A 19,490-nucleotide genomic window follows, 5' to 3' on the forward strand; every position below is an offset into this window, starting at 1 on the left:
GACGTCACTGCATCATGTTAAGTGCATGTACAAGACACGCAAAAGATTTTTGTAGGCATATTGCTATTATCTTTATTAAGGAGTGAGACGCATGTTAACTACTAATGCATTACTGACATTGCTAGGTAAAAATGTTTTAAATACAACCTCATTTATTGGTTGCAAGCACAAACTCACGACAATGAGGTTTGCTTTGAGACTCATTGGGAAACATCATTAAGATTTACGGCATCAAATTAGGACTGTCAAAGGTACTTCTTAAAAGTAAAATTGTCCCAAGGTAAAATAATCCTACTTTAAATTCACATTGAATTTACTTGTATGTGTATTCCTTTGTCACCTTTAACAAAGATGAAGCTCCACCTCCCGTCCCATCTAAATTCAGACACGTTCTTATTGTTTATCCTAACTGCTACTGAAATGACCAGGCTCTTCCATAGGATTTGCAAATATCCAACTGGTCAGTAGCAACATTGCCTTTATCAATAGTAGTTACAGTACAGGAGAAACACTTTATAATTTGGTACACATGGTGCACTCAAAATGTCCAAATGTTCAAAAGGTATGTTCGCAATAAATTCAGTCTGAAGATAAGACTAAACTGATTATTTTTGAGGTTTGTTCTTTAAGGCAATGCATTCTTTATAATTGAGTTTGATAAATGAGTCAAACAACAAAGGGATGATGATCAGTCTGGTTTTCTGATGCGAGAAAATCAAAGCATCTGGCAAAGAAAAGGAAAGAATGTGTTGTGACAGAAACCTGAACAACTAGGGCGTCAGTTAGTCAACCAGTGAGAAAAGGGATGGGTAAGGAATTCCTACATAAGCTATACTTTTGCTAATGCCTCACTATATTTTCTCGGCAGTTCTAGCAGCTCAATGTCTGGAAAAAATGACAAGACTGAAAGTGAAATTTTAATTTGGGACTTGACAATTTTTTTTACATCACAAAATTCACCATAGTCAGAAAGCAACGCCAGTATTCTGTTTCTTTAAAGGTTTAACTCCCCCCAGCTCAACGGTGGTTAAAAAAATCCCTCCCTTGCAAATTTCCTCCCCCATAAACCAGTTCTGCCTCCACGCTGTCCTCCTTCAGCTATGATGCTCCAGACACACTATGGATCTGTTGCCAATGCTGCTCCATACTGGCCATCACAAAACACAGCGGGTCAGGTTCTCCTGACACTTTTTCATTCCTAAGAAAGCAAATTCTGCTACTACTCCGCTGACGAGTATGCCCCAGATCTGTCAAAATATTCCTGTAAAGACTTGAACTTGAATGTCAATTGACGATGGGATTCAAAAACTGTACATTTAGCGTGGTTTCCAGTAACTATCACTAGAGTTATTACTCTGTGCAACCCATTCGTGAGAACACCCAGCATCAAAACAGATCTTGCTCAAAACAAGAATATTTTTCATAAAATTGTCGTGGCATTGCAAATACTTTAAAAGTTACCTGTTTTTGTTAAAAATATTAGCAATTCCATTTTCTTATACTATACACAACTTGCTATTTAATACAAAAAACATCACAAATGCACGATTGTGGAGATTGCCATGCCATTTGGCTTTAGGAAAAAAAACAATGGAGAAGGAAACAATTTACCATTATGAATTATTCTGTGGGCTCTGATGTACTTTAATCTGAGTCATAGTTTGGACAAAATACAAACCAAAATACCAGTCTCTGGAAAAAAAAGTCTCAATATGTTCGCTGAACAAAACATACCCTTCATCATGTAAGCTCTACTTACATCACTGTACACCTTATAGCTTAGAATCCAGCCAAGTAGGCACCCAGGTACTGACAACAGTGTGGTGATGACACATTGCCACACTGGCAACGACTGTACTACTGAGCACAGACAAGTACTGAAGTTCAAAGGCAGCATCACTCCAGATTGCGGTTGTGGGGGGGGGGGGGGGGGGAGCAACTTTTAAAGCATTTGCAATGCCATAAATATCAAATTTGTTTAAACTGCCACTCTGATTTTTACTTTCTTCAGAATTGCGATACAGTTTGCTTACAGAGTACTTACAGGAGTGTAAAAAAGACAGTAAGTATGCTAGCACAGTTGTATGTATTGATAGTAGTTGTACACGTGCCACAATCACGTGTTTTGTTTGGAGGGGGCGAGGGGTCAGGCAGGCAAGGGTGCTTAAAGGCTATCCTCTGTAAATAGTGAAAATGTTGCATTTCTTAAAGGGCTTATGAGTTTCTCTAGTTTGAGTGGAGACAAGAGATGTCAGCCTAGAGATTCGGGATAGCCCATCTTTGGGCAATACCCTGCACAGAGTAATTACCCTGCGCATGAATGGTACAGTCAGAGGAGCCCCCACAAATCAACAGCGCTGCAGAGGGAGGCCACGCAGGTAAGTGATGGAAGTTTGGGCTGAGCAATCGTTGGCCAATGGGGGCAAGACAATCAGGAGGGAGATTTGGGAGCTTGGAGGTTTGGGCCGGTGGGGGGTTGTGGTGGTGAAGAGGGAGGTCAGGGAGCCTGGTGGACCAGGGTGAGAGATTGCAGGGAGTGGCAGCGATCGGGCGGGTGGTTTACAAAGAAGTTACTTACCTTTTTTCTGCAGGCTTGATTTCCCCGCTTGCAGACAGCGATGGCTGCCTCAGGGCAAACCAGTGTTGCAGCGGGGACCTCAAGCAGGCACCAGGCTTCTAATTTGCTTATACAAAGGGCCTAATGCCTGTTTCAGTTTTGGGTAAAGGACACCTCGTTTGTCATTACCCAATACGGCGGGCAGTGCACTAATGTTCGGAGGTGCGCGTGCGTGCTTCCTGCTCGCCATTTTGGGGACCTAGGAAGCCATATAGCACCTGAAAAATGGGTGCTACACAACCCAATTTCCATGAAATTTCCCCTCTTAAAAAATAAAACCCATTGCAGACTTGTACCTCTTGCATTTTCAACAGATGCTATCACAATTTCAAACTGCTGTAGTGGTTTTCATCAAAAACTTTTGTGGGAGTACTTCTGTTCTGGGGATTTCCTTCTGTCGCCCTCATGGGGGTCCTCTTGCCAGCTCCATGCATCTTCCTCCACACCCCCCACCAAGATGCCAGCAACTTTTTTCCTCATCTCTCCCACCCACCCACCCCAAGACTCGGCAGGATGACATAGATTACACTCACTTGAAGCAGCTTTTCTTCAACCACAGGGAGATCAAGAAAAGTTGCAACAAAGTTAGAACAGTTACAAAATGAAGCCCATATTTCTACTGCACCGAGACTGGTGTCACAGTGACACAAACCCCACAGATGCGAGTTTTTGTTCCATTATGACTTAGTTATGAGGAGGTTTATACCTCAAATTTGACGAGACTATAACAGGATCACTCAAATTAAACTCGTCATTTAAAAAGTGGGGGGGAAGGGGAGGAGGAGGAAGCACAGAGTGTTATTAATATGTTAAATCTTTGCAGTCTAGAGTGATCAAAAACATCCTAGCAAAAAGAAATGAGTTCCAAAAGCCTATGTTTCACAGAATAGGACAGCTGGAAAATATCATGTAAACATGAAAAACCAAAATCCCGAATTGTTTGGACACCTCACAATGTAGAGTTTGCATAAAGCTCAGGATTTTCAAATTAGTAGGAAAAATGGAAGAGTCTATAGTTATGATGCACACTATCCTAGAAAAAAAAGTCATGGCTTAGAAAAGATTCATGCAAGATTGTTATAAATCCTAGTCTCAAAGTGTTAGGTATACGTGAGCGTTTCTTACCTTTGTGGTCCACAATTTGACTGTCCAATCAAATGAAGAGGTGACAAACAGATGGGAGAAATCAATCTGTCCCACAGCCATGTGGCAGTTGATACCAGTCACTGGACCCTGATGACCCTCGAACATTTCACCAATACCGGCCTTACTGGAAAACAAGTTTTAGGCTAAATAACTCATTACTTGCCGAACAAAACAAACTCTTTGAAAGCCATTGTAATCTAGCAACCATAAGTTATCCATTCATTGACCTCACTTTTCCATTGGTTCAGCAGTTGTGAGATCACAAGAAATAGTTCAGTAGCTTCAGATCACATGCATTATCCAAAGACAGAATTACAGCATGGCAACTTATGATACAGTAGCATCAAAAGATATTACAGGACTTTGACAGCTCAAACAGTTTATTCCATTATACAGCTGAGCTACTATTCCATCAGAAATAAAAGTGTTGTTAGATTGTTTTATTAATCCCATGAGTTAAAGTTATAAATATAATAGAGTTACATTTGGGAGGAGTTGAAAAGTCATCTTCACGAAGATGCACTGTTCCTAATGAACGCTGGGAGGAATTTCTTATGAAATTTCAGTGCTTATAATAATAATTTTACATGCAAGTACTAAAATCCTGAAATGTCTATATCTACATTGGTGATTTCATCGAACACTTGTAATAAAATTAAAACAGCCTCGCCGGTACAAGGTGGCAGTATGACTCCGGGCGCAATCTTGCCAGCCTTGGGGAGGCAGGTTTGGAGGCGGGACTACCGGGAAAATGGTAAAATCTGGGGGCGGGTACCCATTCCGCCTCCATGCCATCTTTCCGGGAGGTGGGTAGCCGACCTGTGCTGGGTCCCGTCGCCTGGAGGCGGGAAGGGGATTACAGCCACTTAACTGCCTGTTAACAGGCAAATAAGAGGATTATCCCCATTTTACCCACACAAGTGCGGACTTCCCGAAGGCTGCGAACCCCGCCAGGGTCACTGACTTAAGAAAACTACTAGGCACTTGGTCTGAGTATTAAACAAGGCTTTAATCAACTGTTTCACAACATGGAGGTCTAGTTGTCCTTCACTAGTTCCTGTTTACAAAATGTCCTGAGCAAGCTGGGCCCGTGCCCGAGTATTTATACTCTCCCTGGACAGCGCCACCAGCAGGCCGCCCAGTATTATTTCACAAGTCATTTCGACATGACTGGCAAAATTCATGTCATTATTCCCGCCTGAAAGATTGGAAGTCCGGTGGCTTCTTTCTACCAAATTAGTCGGACTAATAGATGCAGTCGTTTGGATCTCAGTCGGTGGCCGGAAGGCACGTCTCCTCAGACCATGTTTTGGTCCCTGGGTCGCTTAGTTCGTACCAGCGGGCTGGCAGAGTCCATGTCGCCTTGATCGACCTGAGGGGGACTGGGGAGATCGGGGCTCCAGGTGCATTTGGATCTCTGTTGGTGGCCGGAAGGCACGTCTCCTCGGACCGTGTTTTGGTCCCTGGGTCGCTTAGTTTGTACCGGCGGGCTGGCAGAGTCCGTGTTGCCTTGATCGACCTTAGGAGGACTGGGGAGAGCGTGGCACCGGGTGCGGGCCCCCACAGGCGCAGAGCTGGCTTCACCCTGCCCAGTAGTCGGTGACTGACCGGCGTCCTGGCTTCAGGTGGCCATCCCGCGGGGAGCGCTCGGTTCCCCGGGTTGATCTGGCGGAATAGCTGGCAGATCCCTTGACATCCCGGGTAGGGCGTCATCCTCACAGGAGCGCAGGGCATCGGCTTCATTAATACGGATCCCACCATCGATTGTGTCCGTGGGACCAGTTGGGCAGGGAGCCAGATCCCGAAGTGACACTGCGGATTCCCAGCCATCAGGGTACCACACGTATGCGTACATGGGATTGACATCCATCAGTTCCACTTCATCGACGAGGGGATCACTCTTAGAGGATCGGACGAATTTTCGGAGCAGCACGGGGCCAGGAGCTGCCAACCATGACGGTAGGGACATCCCATGAGTGGAGCGACGCTGGAACCCGAAGAATCGCTCGTGAGAAGTAGCGTTGGTGGATGTAGAAAGAGACCTGATGGAATGCAATGCGTCAGGGAGTATAGTTTCCCACTGCTGGTCTGATAGGTTGTGTGACTTCAGTGCAAGACGAACAGCGTTCCAAACGATGGCGTTGTATCTCTCAACCTGTCCATTTCCAATACGATGATACAGTGTCGTTTTACTTGTGGCGATTCCCCGTTGGGAAAGATAACTTTTGAGTTCGCTTGACATGAAGGAGGGACCCCGATCAGAGTGGATGAAATTGGCCGTACCGCAAAGGGAAAAGACCTGATCGAGGCATTTGATCACTGTGGAACTAAGCATATTGGGATAGGGGAAAGCAAAGGGAAAGCATGAATATTCGTCCACCATAGTAAGCAAGTAGGTGTTTCGCATTGAAGAAGGCAGTGGCCCTTTAAAGTCAATGCTGAGTCACTGCATAGGCTGTGTAGCGTGTATGAGCGAGCCATCCGATGGACGGAAGAATTGCGGTTTTAATTCCGCGCAAATTCTACAAGTGGAGCATGTTCTGCTCACGTCTTCCGTAGAAAATGGGAGATTTTTAGATCGCACAAAGTGTAACATACGGGTAACGCCAGGATGGCATAAGTCAGTATGAAGATCCACAAGAGTCGAAGTTGACATGGAAGAGCAGAATGCACGCGTGAGGGTATCTGGGGCCACATTATCTTTGCCGGGTCGATAAGTTATGGTGTAGCCAAAGGCGGCCAATTCCATCCTCCAGAGCTGTATTTTGTTATTCTTGATCTTTATGCTGGATAACCGGAAACGCACTAAGGCCACGGCGTGCTGATCGGTTGTAAGCGTGAAATGGCGACGAGTGAGAAAATCACTCCATTTACGTACTGCTTCGATGATAGCCGTAGCCTCCTTCTCGACAGGAGGATAATGGAGCTCGCTACCCTGCAAAGTTCTGGACAGAAATGCAACGGGGTCGACCACCTCGATTCAAGCTAGCTGAGATCGCCACCTCCAATGCATCGCATTCGACCACGAAAGGGAGATTTTCATCGATGGAACGAAGCGTGGCTTTTTCCAGTTGTTGCTTGAGGAGGTTGAAAGCTGAAATAGCCGTTGCCTCCAACGGAAATGACTGCGTGAAGCAGGGGCTGGATCTTGTCGGAAAAGTGGGGTATTCACTTCGCATAATAGGCGAACATGCCGAGGGCCCAACAAAGAGAGCCGAGATTTGTAGGAGGAGGGAGCTCCTGAAGTGGACGAAGTCACTCTGGATCCGGTTTGATGACACCATTGCCCACCCAGTAGCCAAGGATGTTGACTGATGGTACTGATTTCACAGATTTGGACTCATTTAAGGCCAAGTTGCGACGACGGAGAACGTCAAGAAATTTCTGGAGGTTGGCATCATGCTCCTTCTGGTCATGACAAGCAATGGTGATATTATCCAGATATGGAAAAGTGTCCGTTAAGTTCTCCTGTTTTACTAGGCTGTCCATTGCCCGTTGAAAGACAACCACCCCACTGGTGACCCCAAATGGAAGGCGACAAAACTGGTAAAGCCGACCATTGGCCTCAAAGGCCGTATACTTTTTGTCAGAGTCCTTTAATGGTACTTGATGATATGCGCTCTTTAAGTCAAAAGTTGAAAATACCCTGTAGTTGGCAAGGTTATTGACCATGTCATCGATGCATGGTAGTAGGTAGCCATCCAGGTCGGTATACTGGTTAATAGTTTGCAAGTAATCGATGCAAAGACGTTTCTTGTGTTGCTTCAGAGGATTTTTAATAACGACGACTTGAGCCCACCAGGAAGATGAACATGGCTCAATGATACCATCAGCTAGAAGGCGAGAGATTTTTGCCTCGATAAAGGATCGATCATCTTGGCTGAAACGTCGTGATTTAGTGACTATGGGCTTACATCGGGGGGGAAAGATTGGCAAACAAGGAGGGCTCGTCGAGCGAAGCCGCCGAAAGTGCACAAAACCGTACTTTGGAAATAGTAAGCTCCGGCTTTGACCCTCCAAACTCGAAAGTGAGTCTTTTGTGTTGTTTCTGGAAATCCTGTGCCACAGAAGAAACACTTCCTTCCAGATTGCCAAGATGCCGCTAGGGCAGGGTCATCATCAGTGAGGGCTTCTAGGGTAGGGTTGTCATCAGCTAGGATAGAGTCGTCATCAGTGAGGGCTTCCGCCCGAGGCCCATTGGAGGAGTCACCAAAAGTGATAGCAGCAGTCCGTGCACACGGTAAAAGATAGGCACATGCATTTTTTTTTGCTAAGTCCAGAGAACATGCCTGGTCATAGGCAGCTTGTAACTTGAGGGTTTTATTCGCCAACAGATGCTGGCGTATGAAAGGAGATGCAATTCCATTAATAAAGGAGTCGCGAATTAACTCCTCCTGGTACTGCTCAGCTGAGACAGCTTTGAGATTACAATCCTTGCTGAGCCTGCGAAGTTTTTGAAGGAATTCGTCAAGTGTTGTTGTCGAGTTGTGGCCAGTAGATGCTGAGCAAAAATTTCGTTTGGGGCCTTAACATATATTTGCTGTAGTATTTGGATAGTGGAGTCATAGTCTACACAGTCTTCGATACAGTCAAACACATGAGGGGATACATAATTGGCAAGTATCTGTAACTTATCAGGAACATTCTCACCACACACCCTGAGGAAGTTGCTGAAGGTACGATACCAGTGTTTCCATACCTTAGCAGTTGTAGGTGAATTCGGGTCCAGGTCAAGACAGGCGGGTCGGAGTAGTTTCTCCATGATGGATTGATTACTACCTCTGGTTCCCTTCTACCGTTTGAGTCGTAGCTGTCTGTTCCCAAAACCACTGAGCGTAGAGCAGCAAGCAGTTGATTAAATTGACGTAAGAAAACTACTAGGCACTCGGTCTGAGTATTAAACAAGGCTTTAATCAACTGTTTCACAACATGGAGGTCTAGTTGTCCTTCACTAGTTCCTGTTTACAAAATGTCCAGAGCAAGCTGGGCCCATGCCTGAGTATTTATACTCTCCCTGGACAACGCCACCAGCAGGCCGCCCAGTATTATTTCACAAGTCATTTCTACATGAATGGCAAGATTCATGTCAGTCACCGAGGCGAGCAGTGGGTCTATGGGGGTCGGAAGGGTGCAAAAGTGCACAGTGAAGGTAAGTGATGGGTGCAAGTGTGAAGAGGTAAGTATGTGAGGTGAGTGGAAAGTGATAGAAAATGTTTACTTACCTTTGTTTCTTCCTGCAGGCTTCAAACGTTGGGGATGCGGGGAGTCTCACTGGCAGAGATGACAGATGGCTGCTGCATTCTCCTATGCAACAAGCATCTAATTTCTGCTCACAAAAGAGGTTTGATGAGTCTTGAGTACAAGAACTCATCAAACAACATAGAATGTCAGTGTTTGACAGCTTCACAGAGCTGTCAAACGATGACAATTCAGCTGTCAAAAATTTGACAAATGAAACGTCATACGCTGATGTTCTCTGTAACTGGCTTTCCCTTAATTGGCCTGCTAAACCCGCTGGGCGGGTTTAACAAGGTCAATCAAGGGAAAATAGCGTGTTGGCCAGAAGTCGATGAAGGCGGGACTAAAACCCGACAAGTGGGAGTCCCGCCTCCAAAAGCTCCCCATTGGCAAAATCCAGCCCTTCGTGTTTGGATACTCCAAGAGCAGACTGGTGCTTGTAGGGAGAGCTGACCAGGAAATCACAGGCACAAAGTGTTTGAATTTCCAACCATTTAAATAAATGGATGGAAAATCAGACATTGTGGGCCCGCGCTTTGCCTGCCAGCACTCCCTACTAGCACTGCTCCACCCTAGGAGTGCCTGACTGTGGAATCAGTCCTTAAAGCTGAAAGGTTTGTAGCAGGGACATGGCAGACATTGATAAGGAAGCCAATTCCAGCCAATTAAAAATGATGATCTTAATAACTGGGTAATAATACCAACAAGTCAAAGATCATACTTCAATAAAAAGTAGCTGACTTACACCCAAAAGTTAAGCACATGGAGACTGGGAGTAGGCATCCATAAATAAATAGAAATAAGGAGATATAGAGAAATTCCTTCTGAACTGCACCACCCTGGAGGTCAGACAACACTCCTGTGGGAAACAGTGAACGCTGTGATTAGAGGCCGAATAATATTTCCATCCATGAGGACAGAGAAAAGATTTCAGAAAATCATTGCATTCGTAAAATAACTTAAAGGTTTGGAGGCAGGCTTAGTAAGGGAAACCGGTTTCCTCATTAACTACATTTAGGACACAAGTTAGATTGAATACTGGATTATTTGAAAGTATTTACGCTCCATGTCAAATAAAAATACAATAAATAATCCACCAAATAAGGAAAATGGAAGTAGTGGCTTTAAAACCTACTATTCAAAAATCTACAATTTTAAAATGGATATTAGAAAAAAAATGCTGTTCAAGCGCTGAATAAAATAAAAATTTTGAATTTTTAGTTTGTGGAAGTTGTATCGGAGGACTGATGGATCATCAATGTAACACCTCTGTTCAAAAATTGAGAAAAGACTAAACCAGCTATCTATAGACCAGTCAGACGAACATCAAGAACTTGCATTAATATAGTGCCTTTAACGTAGTAAAACATCCCAAAGTGCTACTTCACAGGAACGTGATCAAACAAAATTCAACACCGAGCCATACAAGAAGATATTAGGACAGGTGACCAAACGCTTGGTCAAAGAGGTCGTTTTTAAGGAACATTTTAAAGGAGGAGAGGGAGGGAATTCCAGAGCTTAGGGCTTAAGTAGCTGAAGGCACAGCTGCCAATGGTGGAGTGAGTAAAATTGAGGATGCGCAAGAGGCCAGAATTGGAGGAGCGCAGAGATCTCGGAGGGTTGTAGGGCTGGAGGAGGTTATAGAGATAGGGAGGGGCGAAGCCATGCAAGGATTTGAAAACAAGGATGAGGATTTTAAAATCAAGACATTGCCAGACTGGGAGCCAATGTAGGTCAGCAAGCACAGGGGTGATGGGTGACCGGGACTTGGTATGAGTTGGGATACGGGCAGCAGGGTTTTGGATGAGCTTAAGTTTATGGAGGATGGAAGATGGGAGGCTGGCCAGGAGAGCATTGGAATAGTCAAGTCTAGAGATAACAAAGGCCTGGATGAGGGTGCCCGCAGCAGATGAGCTGAGGCAGGGGCGCAGTCGGGCAATGTTAAAGGTGGAAGTGGGCGATCTTGGTGATGGAGCGGATGTGGACGAAGCTCATCTCGGGGTCAAATATGACACACAGGTTGCAAACAATCTGGTTCAACCTTGGACAGATGTTCGGGAGAAGGATGGAGTTGGTGGCTAGGGAATGGAGTTTATGACGGGCACCAAAGACAATGGCTTCAGTTTTCCCAATATTTAGTTGGAGGAAATTTCTGCTCATCTGGATGTCGGACAAGCAATGTGACAAAATAGAGACCATGGAGAGAAGTGGTGGTGAGATAGAGCTGGGTGTCGTCAGTGTAAATGTGGAAACTGATGCTGTGTTTTCGGATGATGTAATATATCCAAGTTTGCTGATGATACATTTCTATTGGTCATAAGTTAATAACTAGAGTGCATAAACTTAAAATCATTACCAAAAGGACAAAGAGAGTGTAATGATCAATAACATGTCATTCTATAGTGGACACTAGGTGGAGCCGTAGAGCTGTATATAGCTGTATGTATAAGACTACACTACCCAGCTGTATGATATTAAGACCACATTACCCATGAGGCACTAGGCGACCCACAAGGCAACAGCCAAGATGGAAGCCTCTACAGATACTGTACCTAGTCCACATGTGCTCAATAAAGTAACTAGCAAAAGCTAGCTGTGTTCATAATAAGAATGTCTATTTATTCATGAACATAAGAAGGTACCAGGGTGGTGAAGATCTGCTGAAAATTGTGAAAAGCGACATGGAGAATTTGAAGCCACCAGAGCGTTTGAAACTCACAGGAAACATCGACTACAATTGGCAGACTCTTAAACAACAATTCGAACTCTACATTGCAGCCATCGGATTCGGTACGGAGCCAGACACAAGGAAGATAGCGTTGCTGCTTACGGTTGCAGGCCCACAGGCGATAGAGGTATTTAATACATTTGTATTTATTAATCCAGAGGAGAACAGAGAAAAATTAGAAGATGTGCTAAAAAAATTTGATGCACATTGCTCTCCCAAAAAGAATGAGATCTATGAAAGATACATCTTCTGTTCTCGGACACAGCAGCAAAATGAGACTTTTGATAGCCTTATAACTGATCTGAAACTGAAAGCACAGACATGTAATTTCTCTGAGCTCAAAGCATCCATGATTCGTGACCAGATTGTGTTTGGTATTCATGATAAAAAAAGTCAGGGAACGTCTGTTGAGAGAAACCGAACTAAATTTGGAAAATGCGGTGAAAATATGCCAAGCCAGCGAGCTAGCTCGAAAGCACGCGAAGACTTTCAGTGAAATCAATAATGATGCGATTGTAATGAGTGATAATGCTGCTGTCGGTGCTGTGTCCTTTCAGGGGAAGAAACATGGGCAGAACAGAAATGAAAAGCAATCGGAGGATGAAATTTTTAATTGTAAACGCTGTGGTTACAAACACCAGTTAAGACAATGCCCAGCGTTTGGAAAAATGTGCACAAAGTGTAATGGAAAGAATCACTTTGCCAAACAATGCTTTTCAAAAGTACAAACTAAGAAAGGGCAACGAGTTAATGTAATTGAGGACACTGATTTAAGTGAGACATTTTTTGTAGGAATGGTGTCATGTGACAATATCAAAAAGGATACAGAAAATGTGCAGCCCTCAGAAATGGACAATGTTGAACATAAAGTTAATGCAGTAAGAGGACAAATGGATGATCCCACTGCAGGTAAATGGAGCATTAGTTACCTTGAAACTAGACATTGGGGCAAAAGCAAACTTAATCAGTATGAGTGACATTAACAATATGAAAGAAAAGCCCAAAATACAGAAAAAGTCAGTACTACTGAAGGACTATAATGGACAGAAAATAGATAGCTTAGGTGTATGCAGACTTAAAGTGACAGTCAAAGACAAAGTGCATCATCTCATGTTTTCTGTTGTGGCTGAAAGGCTTGATTCACTACTGGGTGACAAAGCTTGTGAGGACTTAGAACTGGTCAAAAGAGTCTACCGTATAAACTGTGCCATAAGCAGACCAGATGACTCGGTGGATTCTGTAGTGAATAATTTCCAGGATGTGTTCAAAGGATTTGGAGTTCTACCATTCACTTACAAGATCCAACTAAAGCAGGATGCTCAGCCAGTGGTGCATGCTCCACGAAGAGTTCCAGCACCCCTGCGTGACCGGCTCAAGAATGAACTGGACAGAATGACCACATTAGGAGTCATCAGGAAAGTCGAAGAGCCAACAGGCTGGGTTAACTCCATGGTATGTGTAAAGAAAAAGAACAATGATCTAAGAATATGCATGGATCCAAAGGACTTAAATGCAAACATAAAACGTGAACACTACCAGATTCCCAAGCGAGAAGAAATCACCAGTGAAATGTCAGGTGCCAGATACTTTACAAAGCTCGATGCCTCACAAGGATTTTGGCAACTAAAACTGGATGGAGAGAGCACCAAATACTGTACCTTCAACACACCATTTGGCAGGTATTGTTTCCTCAGAATGCCTTTCGGGATAATATCTGCATCTGAAATCTTTCATAGAGCGATGGAACACATAATTGAAGGTCTGGAAGGAGTTCGGGTCTATGTTGATGACATCATCATCTGGGGCTCCACACTGAAAGAACACAATGAGAGACTGACTAAAGTGCTACAGAGCATACGCCGGAATGGACTGAAGCTCAACAAAGCCAAGTGTCAGTTTGGCGTCCAGGAAGTCACTTTCCTAGGAGATAATCTATCTGGTAAAGGAATAGAGCCAGATATGGAAAAAGTAAACGCCACACTCAAAATGCCCCGACCCACTGACAAAAAAGGAGTGCTACGCATCATGGGGATGATAAACTTCATTGGAAAGTTCATTCCTAACTTGTCAGCCAAGACAGCCTGTCTGCGAGACCTGCTACATAAAACAAATGAGTTCGCATGGACAGAAAGACATGAACAAGAGTGGATAAACCTCAAAACAGTGCCGACAACCACACCTGTACTCACCTTCTTTGACCCAACAAAAAGAATCAAAGTGTCAACGGATGCATCGAAAGATGGCCTAGGTGCGGTCTTGCTACAAGCAGAGGGTGACGATTGGAAGCCTGTTGCCTATGCCTCCAGGTCTATGACTGATACTGAGTGTCGATACGCCCAGATTGAAAAGGAATGTCTAGGCTTGGTAGTTGGACTAGAAAAGTTTCATGGCTACATATATGGACTTCCCACCTTCACAGTTGAGACAGACCACAGCCCTCTGGTTGCCATCATAAAAAAAAACCTGAATGAGATGTCTCCAAGGATTCAACGACTCATGATGAAGCTGCAAAGATATGACTTTGAACTGATCTACACACCAGGCAAATACATAGTGTTAGCAGATGCACTATCCCGAGCACCCACAATGAGTCATGTGAGCTCTACTGAAGAAGACGTGGATGTTCATGTGAGTATGGTCACTGCTGCGCTGCCGGCGTCAGAGACAAAATCAAAGCAAATAGCAGAAGCAGTAAAAGATACAGTATTACAAACAGTAATAGAGAACATTCATCATGGTTGGCCAAAAGGTTCCTGTCCAAAATATTTTCACATAAGGTCAGAATTGAGTGTCGCAAGTGGACTATTACTAAAACAGAACAGCATAGTCATTCCACAGGCTCTACGTCAAGACATGCTCAAAAGGATTCATGAGGGACACCTCGGAATTGAAAAATGCAAAAGGAGAGCAAGAGACACTGTTTATTGGCCTGGCATAAATAAGGACATTGAGAACATGATAGGCAAATGTGAGACATGTCAGAAACACCAAAACAAACAAGCAAAGGAACCAATGATAGTAACTGACATACCAACAGCAGCATGGCAAAAGGTTGGTATAGACCTCTTTCATTTAAATGGTAAAGACTATCTAATAGTGATTGACTACTATTCTAACTATCCTGAGATGGCGCTGCTCTCAAGCACCACAGCAAGCAGTGTCATAATGCATGTGAAATCCATCTTCGCCAGACATGGAATTCCCAGGATTGCCGTTAGCGACAATGGTCCGTGCTTCAACTGTAAGGAGTGGCAAGAGTTTGCAGCACATTATGACTTTCAGCACATCACATCCAGTCCTTTGTATGCTCAGTCGAATGGCAAGGCAGAGAAAGGTGTTCAAGTTCTCAAGCAGCTACTGAAGAAAGCAAGTCTGATCCTTATCTCGCCCTGCTGAGCTACCGAGCCTCACCTTTAGGCTGTGGTTCTTCACCTGCTGAACTACTAATGGGTCGCAAGTTGCGCACCACGGTACCCTGCTGTGCAAAAGAATAGCAAAGTGAGGAACTGAGACAGAGACTTCAACTGTTAAAGCTGAAACAGAAATCATACTATAACAAGTCATCCAAAACTCTAAAACCATTGACAAGGGATGATGTTGTCAGGATTGAGGATCCAGATGCATGGAACAGGAAAGCTACAGTTCTTGAGGAAGTAGGACCAAGGTCATACACTGTTAGAACTGAGGAAGGACAGATTCTCAGGAGGAACCGCCGTTCCCTCCTAAAAACACAAGAGACTATTCAAGACCAGATTGATGACAATGCCGCAACTGCACCTTGTCATTCACCGCCAGAACAATCTCATGAAGACACATCAGACTTACCCGTGTTGAGAAGATCCACACGTGAAGTAAAAGAGCCTGATAGACTTAATCTTTGAGTACAATGTAAAGCTTTGAAAATGTGTTGACTGTTTTGAAAATGTTTATGTTTATAGAGCACTAACAAAAGTGTTACTGATATTATCTTTATTGTTTTCTTGAAAGTTGATTGATATTGATTTTGTTAAACCTCAAAGAAAGGGGGATGTAATGATCAATAACATGTCATTCTATAGTGGACACTAGGTGGAGCCGTAGAGCTGTATATAGCTGTATGTATAAGACTACACTACCCAGCTGTATGATATTAAGACCACATTACCCATGAGGCACTAGGCGACCCACAAGGTAACAGTCAAGATGGAAGCCTCTACAGATACTGTACCTAGTCCACATGTGCTCAATAAAGTAAGTAGCAAAAGCTAGCTGTGTTCATAATAAGAATGTCTATTTATTAATGAACATAAGAGAGAGGTTAGGATAATTTTTTTTACCCAGGGGATTGTTAGTGCATGGAATGTCCTACCCGAATCCATAATAGCTTTAAGTGGATAAATATTTGAAAAATAAAAAAAAAGCAGTGAGAAATCGCAGAGGAATGGGACTAAGTAGATAGCCCTTGTAGAGACCATTCACAGGCAATTTGGGCCAAATAGCCTACCTCTGTGCTGAAAAATTATAATCCTATAAATCTAGTCCTATTTCCACAACAAGATGATCTCATCTTTATTGGAAAGGTCACCTGGTGACATTTGACATTTAAGCTTGTTGCACAACATGCACATACATCATTTCTCCAATCAGCGTATGTAGTACTCGTTCTGGTCACAACCTTCATTCTCTGTCTTGGGGATAAACTGGATGAAAACTTTATATTTAAAGAAAGAGAAAGACCAAAGCTACAATCATTAATTCACAGCAAAACAAGATCTTAGAACTGGAGATTGGACTCCGATAACCTGAATCCACATACACAGCTCCAGAAAATTGATCTTTCCAGGGGCCATGGCACACAGACTAGGCTGTAACCTATAATACTGAGACTATTTCCACTAGAGCAGAGAAGGCCAAGAGATTTCATAAATGTTTTTAAAACGATGAGGGGTTGTTAGGCTGAATAGAAAATTACTATTTCCTTAGATTGGGGAGTTAGTGATGGGCAGATCATCAATTTAAAATAGTCATTAAGACTGTGAGGAGGGGGGTTAGGAAAAATCCCTTTACACAGAGGAGCATGGAATGCTTTGCTACAGGGTGTGTTTGAGGCAGAGACCATTGCATCTTCTAAGGGAAAACCAAATAAAGATTTAAAGCAGAGGAAGACACAAGGATATCGGGACAGGGCAGAGTGGCGGGACTAGTTTTGCATTACTCTCGCAAAGAATTGGCATAGACACAGTCGGGTGAAAGACCTCTTTCTGTGCTGTAAACGTCTTTGGTTTTGTGTCAACCAGAAACAAATAAGGAACCGTCTAAACTCAGCAATATGCATTAAAAAAATTGTTTTTCTTTCCCCTCTCCCAAAATACCCCCAAAAAAGATCTACCCAGAACCAGATGGGTTATCCCACTGGTTCACCTGGTACTTAACCCCTTCCCCTACCATTAGAAAAAAGGTCAAGACTGCACAGAAAACCTAACCACACAGACTTCTAACTGAAGATGAATGGTTGCAAATCCTCTCCCCCGCTCCCTAACCAGACCCATCAGTGACCCTGCTCTTTCATCAGAGCAGACCCATGGCCCAGTACCAAAATCAGAATTTGCATTGTGTTTTCCTCCATTTTGCACCTACAACTCCTAAAGCAGAAGCCGCATAATTCCTCTAAACTTCCTAAAAATTCTGTGCTTTTTCATAGATTAAAACGTCCTCAAACACCTCCTACCATGCTGAACCAAATAGCAGTTTTACCCCATCTTCCCACAACAGAACTTAGATTCCATATATTTTAAGGGCTATGGGAAGGAAATGTTTGGTTTGGTAGATTTACTGCACTTTTAAAGCAGTCCCCTTTGGGAGTTGTATCTTTGGGATATATTCTAAATTGTTACCATAAACTTGGCAAGCAATCTAGAAGACTGTTTAAAAAAAACTAATGGTTAAAGGGAGATTACAATTAATTCATACTAATATTGTAAAATGCATATATCAACACCTTATGAAATGCTTTTGATCAGCATTTGCTATTCCAGTGTATGCTGATGTAAATACTGGAATCAAAGTTCCTATTCTTCAAAATAATAAGAGCGCTCTCCCAATTTTTTTTTTGCTCAGCATGAACCACTGTCACCATGGGAAAGTACCATAGCTTAGGCCAAGGAGGGAAGGAAAAATCAAAGGTAGGGAGCTGCTCGCTTAATCCATTCAGTATGCTGTGTGGGCACCCTTCTTGTGCTGCTACTGATGTGGGTGCCCACCCCTATTATGTTAATGACTCCATCCCTGGGATTTGAGACATTGGCGCGGGGGAGCCAAAGTGGCGGCCAGTACAAGAACGTTTACCCTGAGGTTTTTAATTTTAAAAAACCACAAAATATAGATGTAACTTACTAAAAGTGAAACATTTAGTCTAGATTTTATAGAATTGACATAGTAATACTAGTATGGAAAATAATTGGGATTAATGGATCTTACAATTTTGGGGTCTTGTCTTAGATATTCCTTCAGGTATAGAGGTGCTCGTCACTGCCATCAACAGTCTGAGCATCTTACATTTACATGCAAATCTTTTCCAAATCCTTTCTGTAGAAAATGGTCAAAAAAATCCTAAACATTACAATAGGCAAAGAAATACTGGTTTTCCATTGATTTGGGTGAAAGGAGTTGGTGTTTTTATCCTCTTAGTTAAGTGCAGCCCAATGAATCACAAATTGAATCGTTAGTGCTTTATTTCCAGCTTTTGGTTCAAATTTTGAGCATTAATGTTACTACAACATTGATGGCTAGGAAACACACAAATATTATATGCGTCGGATAGATGTGAAAGAAAATTACAGGACATGTGCATATCTGTACAAGTCATGATTTAAACTTCAAGCTGATTCCTCTCTCATCATGCACATTTTGCTTACTGAGAGGGCAAACAGAAAAACTACTTCCAGACTTCTGCCAATATCACTCTGTAACCTGTTGCTTGGAAGTGCACCAGAGCAGCCTGTATGACTGTCTCCCTGTAAAGAAACACTGGCCCGGAATTTGCGGTCAGGACAACGACGAACTGGCAGCGTTCGCCATCATTCTGCCTTTGAAATTGACTGCAACTTCGGGATTTGGCGCATGCACGGGTGCATGTGGAAATACCAAAATTGCGGTCTGACAATGACAACTCCGAAACTGGCTGCGCTGTGCATCCCCCCCCCACCGCCCCCCCACACCCAGAGCCGGCAATCAATGAAACCTCGTAAATCATTGAAAATGATGAAAACTTTGGTTCTTCCGCAGTAAGTACGCTGTTATAATAATTCAACTTTATTGTCATTGTACAATGCACAAGTACATGAACAACGAAATGTGATCTTGCAAGCTCCCATGAGTCCAGTACAAATAACATTAACATTAAACGTAAATAGCACCGTCCTGGGAGAAGCAAAGCCGCTGCGTCTGTGCGCGCCGCCATTCCATTTCCACCATTCCTCCTGTCCGACAATCTTCAGCCCAACGCCCGGGCCTGCTCACCAGCTGCCCCTCCCGGGGCTCCTTCCGTGACCTTCTGCACCTGGTCTTCCCTGATGGTCACCCCTCCAGGTACTGACCAGGCCTGGCTCTGCTTAGCTTCCAAGCCTTGCCAGTGACCCTGTCCCTTTGTGATCGGTCTTTCCAGGGTACTGGTCTTGGTTTGCAAACAAACGCGACGAACAACGCCTCTGGAGTCTGGCATGGTCTTAATTATTTTTCCCATCAACCAAGAATTTCTAGGGGCTGAATCATCCATGATTAAGA

General features: G+C 43.6%; 1 protein-coding gene across 5 annotated transcripts in view; it reads right to left on the reverse strand.

Annotated features, from left to right (window-relative positions):
- The window catches only part of dync1i1a (dynein cytoplasmic 1 intermediate chain 1a), a 281,234-nt gene that overhangs the window by 21,791 nt on the left and 239,953 nt on the right, over nt 1-19,490 (reverse strand). For all 5 annotated transcript variants that reach the window (XM_085988332.1, XM_085988335.1, XM_085988333.1 and 2 more), the window contains one exon: nt 3,743-3,887. In XM_085988332.1, coding sequence (XP_085844458.1) covers nt 3,743-3,887 — 145 coding nt within the window. The remainder of the gene's footprint in view (nt 1-3,742; nt 3,888-19,490) is intronic.

The sequence above is a fragment of the Somniosus microcephalus genome, chromosome 5 (assembly GCF_052327205.1).
Source record: "Somniosus microcephalus isolate GS21.2 chromosome 5, FLI_Smic_1.0, whole genome shotgun sequence".
NCBI classification, from domain to species: Eukaryota; Metazoa; Chordata; class Chondrichthyes; order Squaliformes; family Somniosidae; genus Somniosus; species Somniosus microcephalus.